Source organism: Callithrix jacchus, chromosome 17 (genome assembly GCF_049354715.1).
Source record: "Callithrix jacchus isolate 240 chromosome 17, calJac240_pri, whole genome shotgun sequence".
Classification (NCBI taxonomy): domain Eukaryota; kingdom Metazoa; phylum Chordata; class Mammalia; order Primates; family Cebidae; genus Callithrix; species Callithrix jacchus.
This window is the reverse complement of record NC_133518.1, coordinates 80,264,343-80,277,155: the sequence shown is the minus strand read 5'-3', so window position 1 is coordinate 80,277,155 and position 12,813 is coordinate 80,264,343. Positions and strand designations below refer to the sequence as shown.

At 56.3% G+C, this 12,813-nt stretch overlaps 1 protein-coding gene across 4 annotated transcripts in view; it reads right to left on the bottom strand.

The window, feature by feature from the left end:
* VIPR1 (vasoactive intestinal peptide receptor 1) overlaps positions 1-12,813 on the bottom strand; it is a 34,259-nt gene that overhangs the window by 6,990 nt on the left and 14,456 nt on the right. For 2 of the 4 annotated variants that reach the window (XM_008984093.5, XM_035277768.3), the window contains exons 3-7: positions 10,879-10,986; positions 4,350-4,456; positions 2,938-3,041; positions 2,334-2,466; positions 91-244 (exon numbers count right to left, since the gene is read on the bottom strand). In XM_008984093.5, the coding sequence (XP_008982341.3) occupies positions 91-244; positions 2,334-2,466; positions 2,938-3,041; positions 4,350-4,456; positions 10,879-10,986 (606 nt within the window). The remainder of the gene's footprint in view (positions 1-90; positions 245-2,333; positions 2,467-2,937; positions 3,042-4,349; positions 4,457-10,878; positions 10,987-12,813) is intronic. The other 2 variants (XM_017965979.4, XM_078355006.1) reach the window with 1 other exon arrangement.

The following is a 12,813-nucleotide window of genomic DNA, read 5'->3' as shown; positions in this document are numbered from 1 at the left end:
GACTGCAAGCGGGGTGGGCCCCCTCCCCCAGGGAGTTCTCCAGGCCTTGCCCCTCTGTCCCCAGCCTGGAAGCCCTCCCTGGTACCATACCCCAGCCGATGAGTATGTACCCCCAGAAGTACTTCCTCTCGGAGAAGAAGGACACGGCGAGCAGGGTGTACAGGTAGAGCCCCTCCACCAGCAGCCAGAAGAAGTTGGCCATGACACAGTATTGGAAGAAGACCATGGCTGCCTTGCAGCCCACCTGCAGGGGAGGAGAAAAGCGTCCTCGGCCGCCCGCACCTGTGTCTGGGGCAGAAGCCGGGTCCAGTGCAGCCAACTCCATCTCTGCCGCTCCTGCACCATCCCCTTAAAAATGTGCTCAGGGCTTTTCCCATTTCCCCTGATTTGAGGTCATCTGATGCTCTGGGATGAACGGGTGATTTTAATTCTCCATCCATCAATTCATCGATTCATTTTCCCATTTACGCATCTGGCCGTCTACTCATCCAGTCACCCACCCACCCACCTACTCGTGTATCATTTCTTTACCACCCACTAGACATTCACTGTGGACTCACTTCATCCACGTATCCACCCAGCATCAGTGCATCCACCCACCCACCCATTTCTCCATTCATCTACCAACCCGCTCACTTAGCCAGTAACCATCCATTCGTCTCTACACCCACCACCAACCCGCCTATCTACCTACCTGCCCCTCTGCCCACCATCTGTCCCACCTTCTGTCCTTACCAGTTTATCCTTCTGCCTCCTCAGCCAGCCACCACCTGTCCATCCACCCACCCCACCCAACTTGCATTGAAGGTGCGAGGGAGAATTCTTGCTTGAGTTTGCAAGAGTCCGCTGAGTGTGCGGGGCGGGGTGTGGACTGTGGGGTGTGGCCCAGATGGAAGTGTGGAGGGAGACTGGGGCCCAGAAGAGGGTGGGAGAGGGGAAGTAGGAGTGAAGAAGAGTGGAGGGTGGCCATTCCTCCTGGGTTCAGAGGACCTAGTGGAAGAAGGGATTCCTCAGGGAGACCCATGAGCAGGGCAGTCACGGGCTCTGGGTGTCCCACTTGACGTGACCGGAAGGTGTTCTGGGCCTTTTGTCCCTCCCTTTTCAGATGAAGCCCAGTGTCTGTGAGCCAGGCTGAGCGCCACCCTCCTCCTGGAAACTCTGGCTCCCACCTTCCTTCCTGTACCCTTGGCTTGAGACTGCCTCAGCAAGAAGCCTCCCCTCCCTGCCCCCACCTCCTCCCTAGGTTGGGAAGTCCTTCCTCAGGTCTTGCTCAGTCTCTCCAGTGACAGGAGTTCTTGCCTCCCCATCTTCCCCCTACTTGCTTTTGGAGAATAACTCAGCTCTTTACTGGGACCAGTTATCTGCTTCCTCCATGTCTTAGAAAAGCTTCACAGTAATGAATCGGGAACCAATCTCCACAGTCATTCTTAACACATGCACAGGAGGCAACACGTTCCTCCACAGGCCTGTGGCTCCCACTGCTCGTGTCTGACTCAGCCTCCTAGCTCCTGGGCAGAACCACTGAGAAGCTCTGGGAAGGGCCAAGGCTGGTCCCCTGGGTTTTCTCTCCCCTTTGTTGAAATGCCTGAGATTCCAGCATGATTATTTCACTCTTTGGGGAGAAGGTACTGCTGACCCCTGATATAATGCACTGCCTCTGGGGTGGTGCATGAACCAGTGAGTTACTGACCACAAGGAATGAGTGGGGCTGTCTGTCAAAGCTTGGGGCCCTCAGAGAGGGTCTCTCAGAATCCCATGGGGGGATGGTCCCCTTGGTGACTGGCAATGCATTCCTTAGATTCTCCCTTTACCTCCCTTCCCTAGGAAAGTCCAGAGCCAGCCTGAGGTCAGGATCTGAACACAGGAGGACCCTGTACGTTTGGGCGTACTCCAGACGGCACAGGGAAGGGGTAGGAAAAGTGGCATGGTGCGTAGAACCCTGGCCATGCAGGTGGCAGAGGGCAGAGTTGGAAGGAATCTTGGAAGTCCTTGCACATATGGGGAAACTGAGGCAGTAAGTTCCCCAAGGCCACATAGGAAGTTAGCAACACAGGTGGGACAGGGGCTCTGGGCTGTGGCCATGAAGTGTCTCATTTCCCATCTGCTTTTCTCCCTGGCAGGGGCAGGTCTGTGAGCTCCCAGATGGCTCAGCAACATCTCCTGTTGCCGGAGGGGAGTGTGATTTGAGGAGCTGCCAGGCGGGGTTGGGCCATCCTTGGGGTGGGGTGGGGGAAAAGAAGGAGGTGGGGACAGGGTGAAGCAGGGGGAGAAGAAGAGATTACAGTGGCTAAGGATGAGGGTGAGCCTGAGGGGGTGCTGGGGCAGGTCCTCACCGAGCCCTCGGAGCACTGGTCCGACTCGCCGCTGTCGAAGAGGGCCAAGTCTTTGATGAAGACCGCAGCGGCTCTCAGGATGAAGGAGACGAAGAGGTGCGTGTGGATGTAGTTCCGCGTGCAGTGGAGCTTCCTGCGTGGGGTGGGCAGATCTGGGAGGCCGAGCAGCCTTGGACCCCACCCCAGCCCACGCCGTCCTATGCTCTGAGCAGGCTTGGGTAGCAGAGCCTGTGTCCCCCAAAGGGCAGGCCCTGCCTCAAAGGGGGTCCCATCCTGAACTACAAGTCCTGCCCCCGGGTGCCCTATCCTCCTGTGCAGCTGGGCCCCCAAGTGTCAGCCTCGCGTGTGGCCCCAGAAGCCTCATTCCTGTGTGCAGGCCACACCCTTTGGTGCCCTGTCCCCAGCCACAGGGCCATCCTGGGGAGACTAGGCTGGAGCACATGGAGTGGCCTGGCCACCTGCCTTCTCCAGGGGAGCTGGGGCCTGTAAGCTGCCGGGGGCGACAGTGGAGCGGTCGGGGCGTGCCTGGGCCAGGCTGGGCTCCCAGCTGGGAGGGACACTTGCCAGGTCTGCTTTGAGGCCTGTCACTTGGGCTGGGCCTCACCTGCATAGGCTCAGGATAGCCGTGGCGACCAGCAGGGTGGCGAGGGACAGGCTGTAGCCGACGGTGTAGCCCGTCTTCACAGAAGCGAAGAACATGGTCTGCTGCTGCGGGAGGACGGGGGGGCTCTTGGGTGCTGGGGTGGGAGGCTCATCTTGGGGGACTGGCAGGGGTGGGGTACCCGACACACTCCGCCTTCCCGTCCCTGCCTCAGCAAATGGGGCTGAGGCCTGGGGCTCCAAAGAGCAGCTGAACAGAGCTCTTCAATCCCCTGACCCTAATGCCCTGGTTTCCACAGACGGGGCCAGACTGTGTCTTAGGGTGGGGTGGGGGTTGAATGTACTTTCTCTCTTTGTGTCTTCACGAGGGACAAGTTGGTGAGGGAGAGAATGAAGACCTTGCATGTCCCTTTTGCTAATTTCGTGTCTCCAGCCATGTGCCCAGCTCCCCTTCTGCACCAGCTCTGGACTGGGCACCCTGGGGGCCGGGTCTGCTTGATCTTCGACCCCCCTCAAGACCCTGTCTCTGTACAAGAGAGGCATGTGGAGGTGGCAGGGTGTCAAAGGAGACCTGCTGGGCTCTCAGGAGCTGGGGTCTGTGGGACGAGGGCAGGAGGGCAGAGCTGGGTCCGATCTCCTAACCCCTCCCTGTGGACACAGTGCAGTGCAGAGTGACAGCCACTAGATGAGCCCCACCCCCCATGCCCTGCCCGAGGAGAGGCAAGTGTTACGGGGGACCAGGGTCCACAGCTCCAGTGGGCTCCAGAGGCCTCTGAGGAAATTGCTGCCCTCTTGGGGAGTGGGTGGAGTGAAAGCCCCGTCTGACGGTGCCTGAGGGTGGGCAGATGTCATCACAGGCAGACACACACCATGCATTTGCACCCTAAAAGCAGTGAGGACTCCAGCCTCCCCCCATCAATGTCCTCACTAGGCTCCCCAGTCCTTACAGAGACCACCTGTGTTTTAGCTGCTCCAGGCAGATCCCTGTCCTGGGACTGAGGGCGACAGGCTCTGTCCCTGTTCCTGACTGGCTATTTGGTAGCTGGGGCTGGTTCCTTCTGGGACCTGCAGCACCTCGATTTCACCTCTGGATGGGATGGGGTGCTGGTGTCTGCCTGCCCTGCCAACTCCCGGGCTGGAGTCAGGCTCCCGTGAGGCAGTGGGGTGGCCCAGCCTGGGGGTGCTGCCTCAGCTTGGGCTGATCTGGGGACCCCTCCTTGGGAGGGTGTCCTCACATACCTTGTCGGGGGGAGCTGAGGGGTGGGCCCCCAGAAAGGCAGGCGGAGGAGCTACAGGAGGGCAGACTCCAGAGTCCTGCCCTCACAGACAACAGCCCCACCCCTTGGTGGGAGAAGTCAAAGTCGCCTGGGTGGGCCCTGCCGCTCTGCAGTGGGGTGGGGGTGTGCTGAGGCCCACCTCATCCAAACTCGCCGCCTTGTCATCCAAACCACAGGCAATGGGGTAGGGGCCGGGCTCCAGCTGTGTCCAGCCTTCGTCAGTGCAGCTGCGGCTCACGTTGCGGCCTGGTGGAGGGCAGGGACGAGGACAGAGGCTGAGGCCGGGAGCAGGGCGGGGCCCTGGAGTCAGCTGTGGGGACCTGGCTGTCTCTGTGCTTGGAACAGGGCAGAGAATTCAGCCCTACTCCTGCCAACCCTGCTGCTGTCAGGCTCCAGCTGCCCTGATCCAGCTACCCAGGGCACTGTGGGGGCACCTGCGGCAGGGAGACGCCTCTTCAGGGCTCCTGCACGGATGACAGAATCACAGCAGAAATGAACCTGACCCCAAGTACAACACACACTCTGACCCTTATCACAGACCCGCCTGGATCCTCGTTACAGAATGCTTCCTGATCCTTGTCACAAGGCCATGGCTGGGGGACGGCGCTGGGTCTGCCCAGTCCTCCTTAGCCTGCCTGGGCCTGTGGGGCTGGGTTTCTTCTCATACCTGGTAGGGCTCAGATGTGCTGCTGAACTGGGAGCAAGGCTGAGCAACATCTGTTGCTGGAGGGGAGTGTGATTTGAGGTGCTGCCAGGTGGGGTTGGGTGGGGGTTGAGCCATCCTTGGATTGAGGGGCGGGTGGGAGGGAAGAGGAAGGAGGGAGAAGGGAGTGAGGAGGGATGAGGGTTGGGGAGCACCTGAGAAGCCTGCAGATCCTAAATCCTCACGAATAGAGAAGCAGGGAGTCCCTGGCAGGGGAACCTGTGCGGACAAAGCCATGTGAGGGGGAATCAGGCAGCACAGCAAGGCAGGAGCTTGGGGCTGAAACAAGCAGAGGTGGAGGCTCCAGGGCAGCTGCCCGTCCACTGTCCTTGGAGGCTCCACACTGCAGCAGGCACAGGACTGCTGAGGGGATGTGAGGTGAGAGGTACCCCTGAGGCTCCCCACTCTCAGCACTGGGGGGGTGCCCTCTCGCCTGAGAGGGAGAGGACGGGTTGAACAGAAAGTCGATGAGCCGGAGAAGAATCTTGCTTCCCCATCTCAATACCCGTTCATCACTGCCACCGTCACCACCATCAGCAGCAGCACCTTGTCAGGCTCATCACAATGATGGGTTTTGAGCACTTTGCAAATGCAGTGCTGGTTGGAGCACTTTTCGACACGTCGTGTTTAATTTCCTCAACCATCCAGTGAGGAGGGTAATTCCATTTCATAGTTGAGAAGTGGAGGCACCTAGAGGTTGGTTACTCGCCCAGGGCCACACAGACAGGACAGGATGCTGCTGGTTGGGTCTCCAGAGTCTTGCCAGGTGAGCTTGGTTCTCACCTCCATGGAGGTGACCTGAGGCCTTATTTCAGTGGCCAGATGCAGAGGAGCAGGATGGTCAGTCTGTCCTGTGAGCTCAGGAGCGGTCACCAGGCATGTGTGTTTATTTCCAAACTTTCCCATGTGCCCAAAATATACCAGGTGATTCCATATTCACCATTTCTGTAAATCCTCCTGGCAACCCTTAGAAAGGGGTCTTGTCACCCTGTTTCATGAATGAAGAACGGAGGGACAGCCTGGGGTGGGATGGGACAGCCAGGAAAGAGCAGCCATGGGCTGTGTCCCTTTCCATCACATGGCCCAGGGAGGGCAGGAAGGATGTGGCTGAGGAGGGGCACTGCACTGGGCCAGTTTCCTGCCTTTGCATTCCTTTTTCTGCCCAGGGCTCCCAACCTCACTGCTGCAAGAGGTTGCCAGGACAGTAGAAGAGCCTTCAGCTGCCCCTGTGTGCCCTGCTCAGCTTCCCATCATTGCAGCCAGAGGTAGGCCTGGCCCAGAGCCTTCAGCCCAGCCCTCATCAAAGGGCAGGCCCTTCCTCAGCCCCAGTTCCAGGGAGCTAACTGCAGGCCCCGAGGTCCTGGCTCCCACCCACAGTCTGTTTCTTTTGAAGACTTGCCCCTACCAGGCTTGGGCAGGTTGAAAAGAGGGTTATGGGCAGGGTGTGGTGGCTCATGCCTGTAATCCCAGCACTTTGGGAGGCTGAGGTGGGTGGATCATGAGGTTAGGAGTTCAAGACCAGCCTGGCCAATATGGTGATAACCTGTCTCTACTAAAAATATAAAAATCAGCCAGGTGTGGTGGCACACGCCTGTAATCCCATTTGGGAAGTAGAAAAGTTCCTTTTAAAAGTTTCCTTTCTTGTTAAAGAATAAGTGTGCTGATAACTTTGCGAAGCCCTCTCCTATGTAGCTGTTAGACATGCCATGCTTACAAGCATGTAGTGCATCCTGTGTCCGTGTACTTTAACCGAGATATCTGTACAGGATGTGCTCATAATCAGGTTTTAGTTTAGATTGTGAGGTCTGGCTCCAGCCCTTGGAGATCAGACACAGCAGTAAGGATGGCCCCAAATGCGCAAGGGATACGTTGGTCTGCTTTTTCTTTGTTCATTGTACTCTCATGGCACGACGGCTGGCGAGGGTGCCCTTCCTGCAGTCCAGGGAGTAAAAATTGTGTTGCTGAAAAATCCTTTGTCTCAGTGTTAATTTTTCTTTCAGGCACCAACTATCTATTTCCAACCTCCCAGCTACTCAGGAGGCTGAGGCAGGAGAATCGCTTGGACCCAGGATGTGGAGGTTGCAGTGAGCTTAGATTGCATCGTTGCTCTCCAGCCTGGGTGACAGAGCAAGACTCCGTCTCAGAAAAAAAAAAGAGAGAGTTAAGGCCAAAGTCATCCAGCCTTGAAGCTAGGACACTGAAGCTTTGGGCTCTGTACTCACCAGAGGGACCAGGGCTTGAGGAGGCCAGGCCCAGTGACACAGCAAGCATCCGGTGTCATGAATTATGCCAGCAAGCCTGGGTGACTCTAGCACGTACACAGCAGCTTCACATGCCGTGTGTGTGAACATGTGTGTGCCTGTGCATGTGTGTGCGTGTGTGTAGTGTAGGGTAAACATTAATGTGTTGAGGCTAGAATAGACTCAGAAGTTTTTATTATCCCACCAAAAAATGGAGATCTCAAGGCTAAGAGAGGTTAAGTGACTTGCCCATGGTCACACAGCAAGGGAGCAGCAAGTCTGGGATACAGACTCCAGATCTTTCTGGGCTCCCAGCGGTGACCAAAGGCACAGCCTGTGTCTGGAGCCCTGGCCACTATGGATGGTGAGGGAGAGGAGGGACAGGAGAATGGGTCATCTCTGGGGCTAGGCAGCCTCCTTGAAGAGTTCTGGCACTGTGGTGAAGACTTCATAGCAAGCTGCTCTCAAGGAAATCGAAAAGGCAGCCCCCATGGGACCCCAAGAAGCAGCCAAGAGTCTCCTTCCAGTCTGGGCCTGGAAGCCAGCAGGCCCTGTATCTGCAGAGGGGGTCATGAAGGGCAAGAGGGAGGGAGCAAGGGACTTTAAGGGACTGTGCTGGGAGGGACACCCCATGGTCTCCCAGTCTCCTCCCACCTACCTTGTCTCACAAAGCAGTCATGGCCTAGGGCCCTCCACTCAGTACTCGTAGCCAGGAATTGGGGAGCAACCCTCTCCCTGCTCCTGTCTCTCCTCTCCCCATCAGTCACCAGTCCTGTCCCCACCGCCCCTTCCCCATCACCGCCACCTCCTCATCTCCTCTGGATCAGGTAGGACCCCTGCTTTCCTGCCAGCTCCCCACCCTGAGGCAGGTGGAAGGGTCATGCTAACACCCAGACCTGACCATGGCACTCTCCTGCTGATTCCCTGGCACAATGGAAGGGACGAGCTTCCCAGGCTGGCAGCAAGGTTTTCTTGTTACAGCATCATGAGCAGGTGGCGGGGGAGGGGAAGTAGCCCACGGACCCCACAGGCGTGGCTGACATAGGCTGTACATTGAATTTTCTCAGCCAGAATGGTTCTCCCTGTTTTATTCTAAAAAAAGTGTCTTCAAATATTTGAAGGTAGAAACACAGATAAAAGATATGCAGACTACAGATTGAGGAAGTACACGCCTGTAATCCCAGCACTTTCGGAGGCCAAGGTGGGAGGATCATGCGGTCAGGAGTTCGAGAACAGCCTGGCCAACAGAGTGAAACCCTGTCTCTTCTAAAAATACAAAAATTAGCTGGGCCTGGTGGCGGGCGCCTGTCATCTCAGCTACGTGGGAGGCTGAGGCAGGAGAATCGCTTGAACCCAGGAGACGGAGGTTGCAGTGAGCCAAGATGGTGCCCCTGTACTCCAGCCTGGGTGAAGAGCGAGACTCCATCTCAAACAATAAAAATAAAAATAAAGAAGTGAGCCACCATGCACATTTCGGTGCTTCGGTGAGCCTGGCGACACTCCCTCCTTCAGTGTTTCATCTAACCTAGGTAGATGACTTTGTCTAACTCACCGCAGAATTTGTCTCTTCTTCCTATAAGCTTTCTCTGGCTTTCCCTGTAGGAGCAGGTCCCTTCCAGGGCATACGTCTTCCCAGTCCTGCTATCTAAAACGGTGTGAGCTGGTGCTAACATCACCCCTGCCCGACCCTCGCAAACTTTCCTCTCTGGAATTCGAGGTCGGCTGCCCACACCTTCTTCCTCTGTTTGCTCAGGAGAACACTCTCTTTTTTCTGTTTTCAGTCCTGAATCTCAGTCTCCTATTTCTCTCCACCATTTTTAGGGACGAGGCCCATGGAGTGCAGCACAGGGCATCTGGCTGGTGGGAACATTCTGCTTGCACTAGCTGGGCTCCAGTGAGAGGTCACCTCTGCCTGAGGAAGGGTTGCCTTTTTATTGTCAGTCCAAAGGCACCATAGGGCCCCATTGATGCCGGCAGCCCCAGGGTTAGTCAGATGGTGGGCGGGAGTCCAGGTTCTCAAGGGAAGGAGCTGCCTTGACACGTTCCAGCAGGGACAGAAGGAAGCGCCATAGGCAGGAATGCAGTTAGCAGCATCGGGGAGAAAGGCAGTAAGCTGGTGCTCCCAGGGGCCAGAGAGAAGATGGGCTTCCAGGCTCAGTGACAGGGTGCACCGTGAGGCCGGCCTGAGGAGCTCCCCTCTTATCTGCCCAGGCACTGGGTGTCCCTGGAGGCGGCACCTGGAATATGGCATGGCTGTGACCCTCCCGGACTCCTCAGGACGGCTTCAAGGTCTGTCTTTCCCCACTGAGGTCACAACACAGGCACTAGGGGGCAAACGAGCCACCCCAAAGAGACCCTGGGGTCTACTGCCACCCTCACTTTACAAACAGGGAAACGGGTCCAGGGAGGAAAAGGCCGCCTGGAGTGAGGGACGCCCGAGTTTTCTGCTGGCTCTCTGAATAATTATCTGGGTTCTGCTCCTCATAGTCCTCCCCACCCCAGGCCTGCTCCTTCCTCCGTGTTCCCCACCCAGTCCTGCTGTCTCTTCCCCAGGGCTCATTAAACTGAAGCCTAGGTGGGGCCTGCTGGATTCCTCCCTGGCCTCCCTCACTCCCATCCACTCCCGCAGAGCTCACTACCTGAATTCAAGCCGTCAGCATTTCCTGCCTGCCTTTCATGCCTAGAAACTGGTTAGAAGTTAAAAGTCTAACTTGGACCTGGTCAGCCCCCTGCTTAAAACTCCCCACTTCTTGCCGGACTTAGGAGAAAACTCAAATCTTTGCCTCTGTCCTCGAGGCCCTGTGTGGTATGGCCTCGGCCCGCCTGTGCCTCCCTTCCCGGCCTCCTTCCCTCCCTCCCGGCGTTCTCTCTGCTCCGGCCACTCTGGCCTTCACGGAGCTCCCTTGGATGCTTATTCCACAGGCTGTTGATTCTCTCTTAATTACCCGCAGTCTGGGATCTTTGCCTGGTGGCACGTGCTCACCTCAGGTCTTCAGATTGCCACTGAAGAGCCAGCTCCTCAGAGAGGGGCTGCTGGTGAACCCCTGCCTTAAGTGGGTCCCACACTCCTTCTTCTCTCGTCTGACACTTTTTATTATTGATGAGACATCTGTTTGTTTCCTACACGTCTCTCCAATTACAGCAGCCCTGGGGCTGTTTGTTCCTCTCCCGACTGTCCGTCCAGCCCAGTGCCGGGCACACCGGGGGGCGTTCCACTCACTGCACAGAAGAATGGCTGAATCTATATTGCAAACCTCTTTAATGACTCACTAGCAAGAAAGCCCACATGCTCGAGAGGCTCCCCTTTTCTCTTCTGCCTCATACGTGGACATTCATTGAAGTGGAACATGACAAGGTGTGTAAGCAAAGTCGTGGGGTGACTTCACGGAGCCCGAGAGGTCATCGGCTCCAGGCATGGCGAATCACGACCAGCCCAAGATAACAGGACTGTGGGAGCCATAATGTAGTCAAGTACCTGTCAGTCAATCACTTATCAATTGCTGAGCAAATATTTAGTGAGCCTCGCCCGCATGCTTGTCTTTATGTGAAGCGCTAATCCAATCTCATGAGTTCTTTAGAGACCCAGCACCGTCACCCCTCTGCCAGGGGGTCCCTCGGATTGCTCCGGCCCCTCTGCCCCCTTTCCTTTGCCTTTCCACTTCCTGAGAGGTGAGTCCCCGCCGCAGCCGGCCCCTCACATCACCTCTTCCACCCAGCGCTCTTACCTTGAATGGGGGAGAAGAGCTTGAAGATGAGGGGACAGGCCAAGACAACGACCTGGCCCCGAGGGGTGGCTGGCCAGCAGGTGAGGTTGTCCCACATCTTGCCGCAGCCTGTGGGGAAAGGCAGGGGACACACAGGTCAGCAGGTGCAGCTGCCCCCAGCGCTGGGGCCTGAGCCCATAGGCACCCATTCTTGTCCTTCTGCCAGGCTCCTACCTCAAGGAGCCTCCATTCTGAGAGGGGAGGCACAGCCTTGCCCAGACTGCACGGGGCCAGGGGCAGGAAGGAGGCCTGGCTACAGTTCCTTTGTCCTTATCGAGGGATGGAGTGCGCCCGGGGATGCTAGTGGGGCTTTGACTGTTGCAGCAACTGTGGGGCCTCACTGGCATCTGACTGGCAGACACCAGGGATGCCAGACAGGCAGCTCCTGCACTCTGCACAATGATGAATTTTCTTACATTCTGCATGGCTTCCTGATGAGCCACCTGGCATTTGTATAGGTGAAAACCTTTTGTAAGGAACAGAGCCTGGACTCTTACACCATTTTACATATAAACACAAGCCATTTAGGTTACTATTTATTTATTGAGATGGAGTCTTGCTCTGTTGCCCAGACTGGAGTGCAGTGGTGCAATTTCAGCTCACCGCAACTTCCACCTTCCTGGGTCAAGTGATTCTCCTGCCTCAGCCTCCTCAGTAGCTGGGACTAGAGGCCCACACCACCACACCAGGCTAATCTGTGCATTTTTAGTAGAGACGGGGTTTCACCATGTTGGCCAGGCTGGTCTCGAACTTTTGACCTCAAGTGGTTCGCCTGGCTCCCAAAGTGCTGGGATTACAGGCATGAGCCACCTCGTCTGGCCAACACAAGCTATTTATTGCACAAGTTTAACATACGTGGAGTTTTCCAGAAATGGAACCATGGAGAAAAGGGAGGGAAGATTGCATTTTGTTTCGTTCTGAACTTCACTGTGGGTTGTTCCATGTTTTGGACACTCAGTCACTGAGGCAACTGCCCATGTGCATCAGTCTGCATTTGTGGCTCTCACAGTGCTAGGATTTATATCTGTAGGTACAGCCTTCAGACTGCATCTTCTTGTAGTGTGATTATGCTTGAATAGGTACATGGTATTTTATTATAAATTACTTTCCTTTTAATATTTATTTTACAGTGTAGTTAGAACATTATTTTTAATAAAGTGGATGGGTATGTGTCCTGAATTTTGTATTATGATAGTAAAGAGGCATTGGAAAATGTTTGTTACAAAAGGGGGTGTTTATGATGGGTGATGGGTATATTGGGGTCCACATAGTTCTTTTTCGTTTTGAGACAGAGTCTGGCTCTGTCACCCAGGCTGGAGTGCAGTGGTACGATCTCGGCTCACTGCAACCTCTGCCTCCCAGCTTCAAGTGATTCTCCTGCCTCAGCCTCCTGAGTAGCTGGGATTACAGGTGCCCGCCACCACACCCAGCTAATTTTTGTATTTTTAGTAGAGACAGAGTTTCACCACGTTGGCCAGGCTGGTCTGGAACTCCTGACCTCCAGTGATCTGCCCGCCTCAGCCTCCCAGATTGCTGGGATGACAGGTGTGCGCCACACGCCCAGCCCCACCTAGTTTTGAACAACACAGACTCCCCCAGCTTGGTTGGACAGTGAATTGTGACGGAGAACAGGCAGGGAGCAGGTTCAGGGAAACCTGCACAGTGGCTGCGTCCTCTGCCACAGCCCTCAGAGCCTGGCCAGTGCAAGGTCCACAGTGGGGTCTCCAGTGGCTGCGTCCTCTGCCACAGCCCTCAGAGCCTGGCCAGTGCAAGGTCCACAGTGGGGTCTCCAGTGGCTGCGTCCTCTGCCACAGCCCTCAGAGCCTGGCCAGTGCAAGGTCCACAGTGGGGTCTCCAGTGGCTGCGTCCTCTGCCACAGCCCTCAGAGCCTGGCCA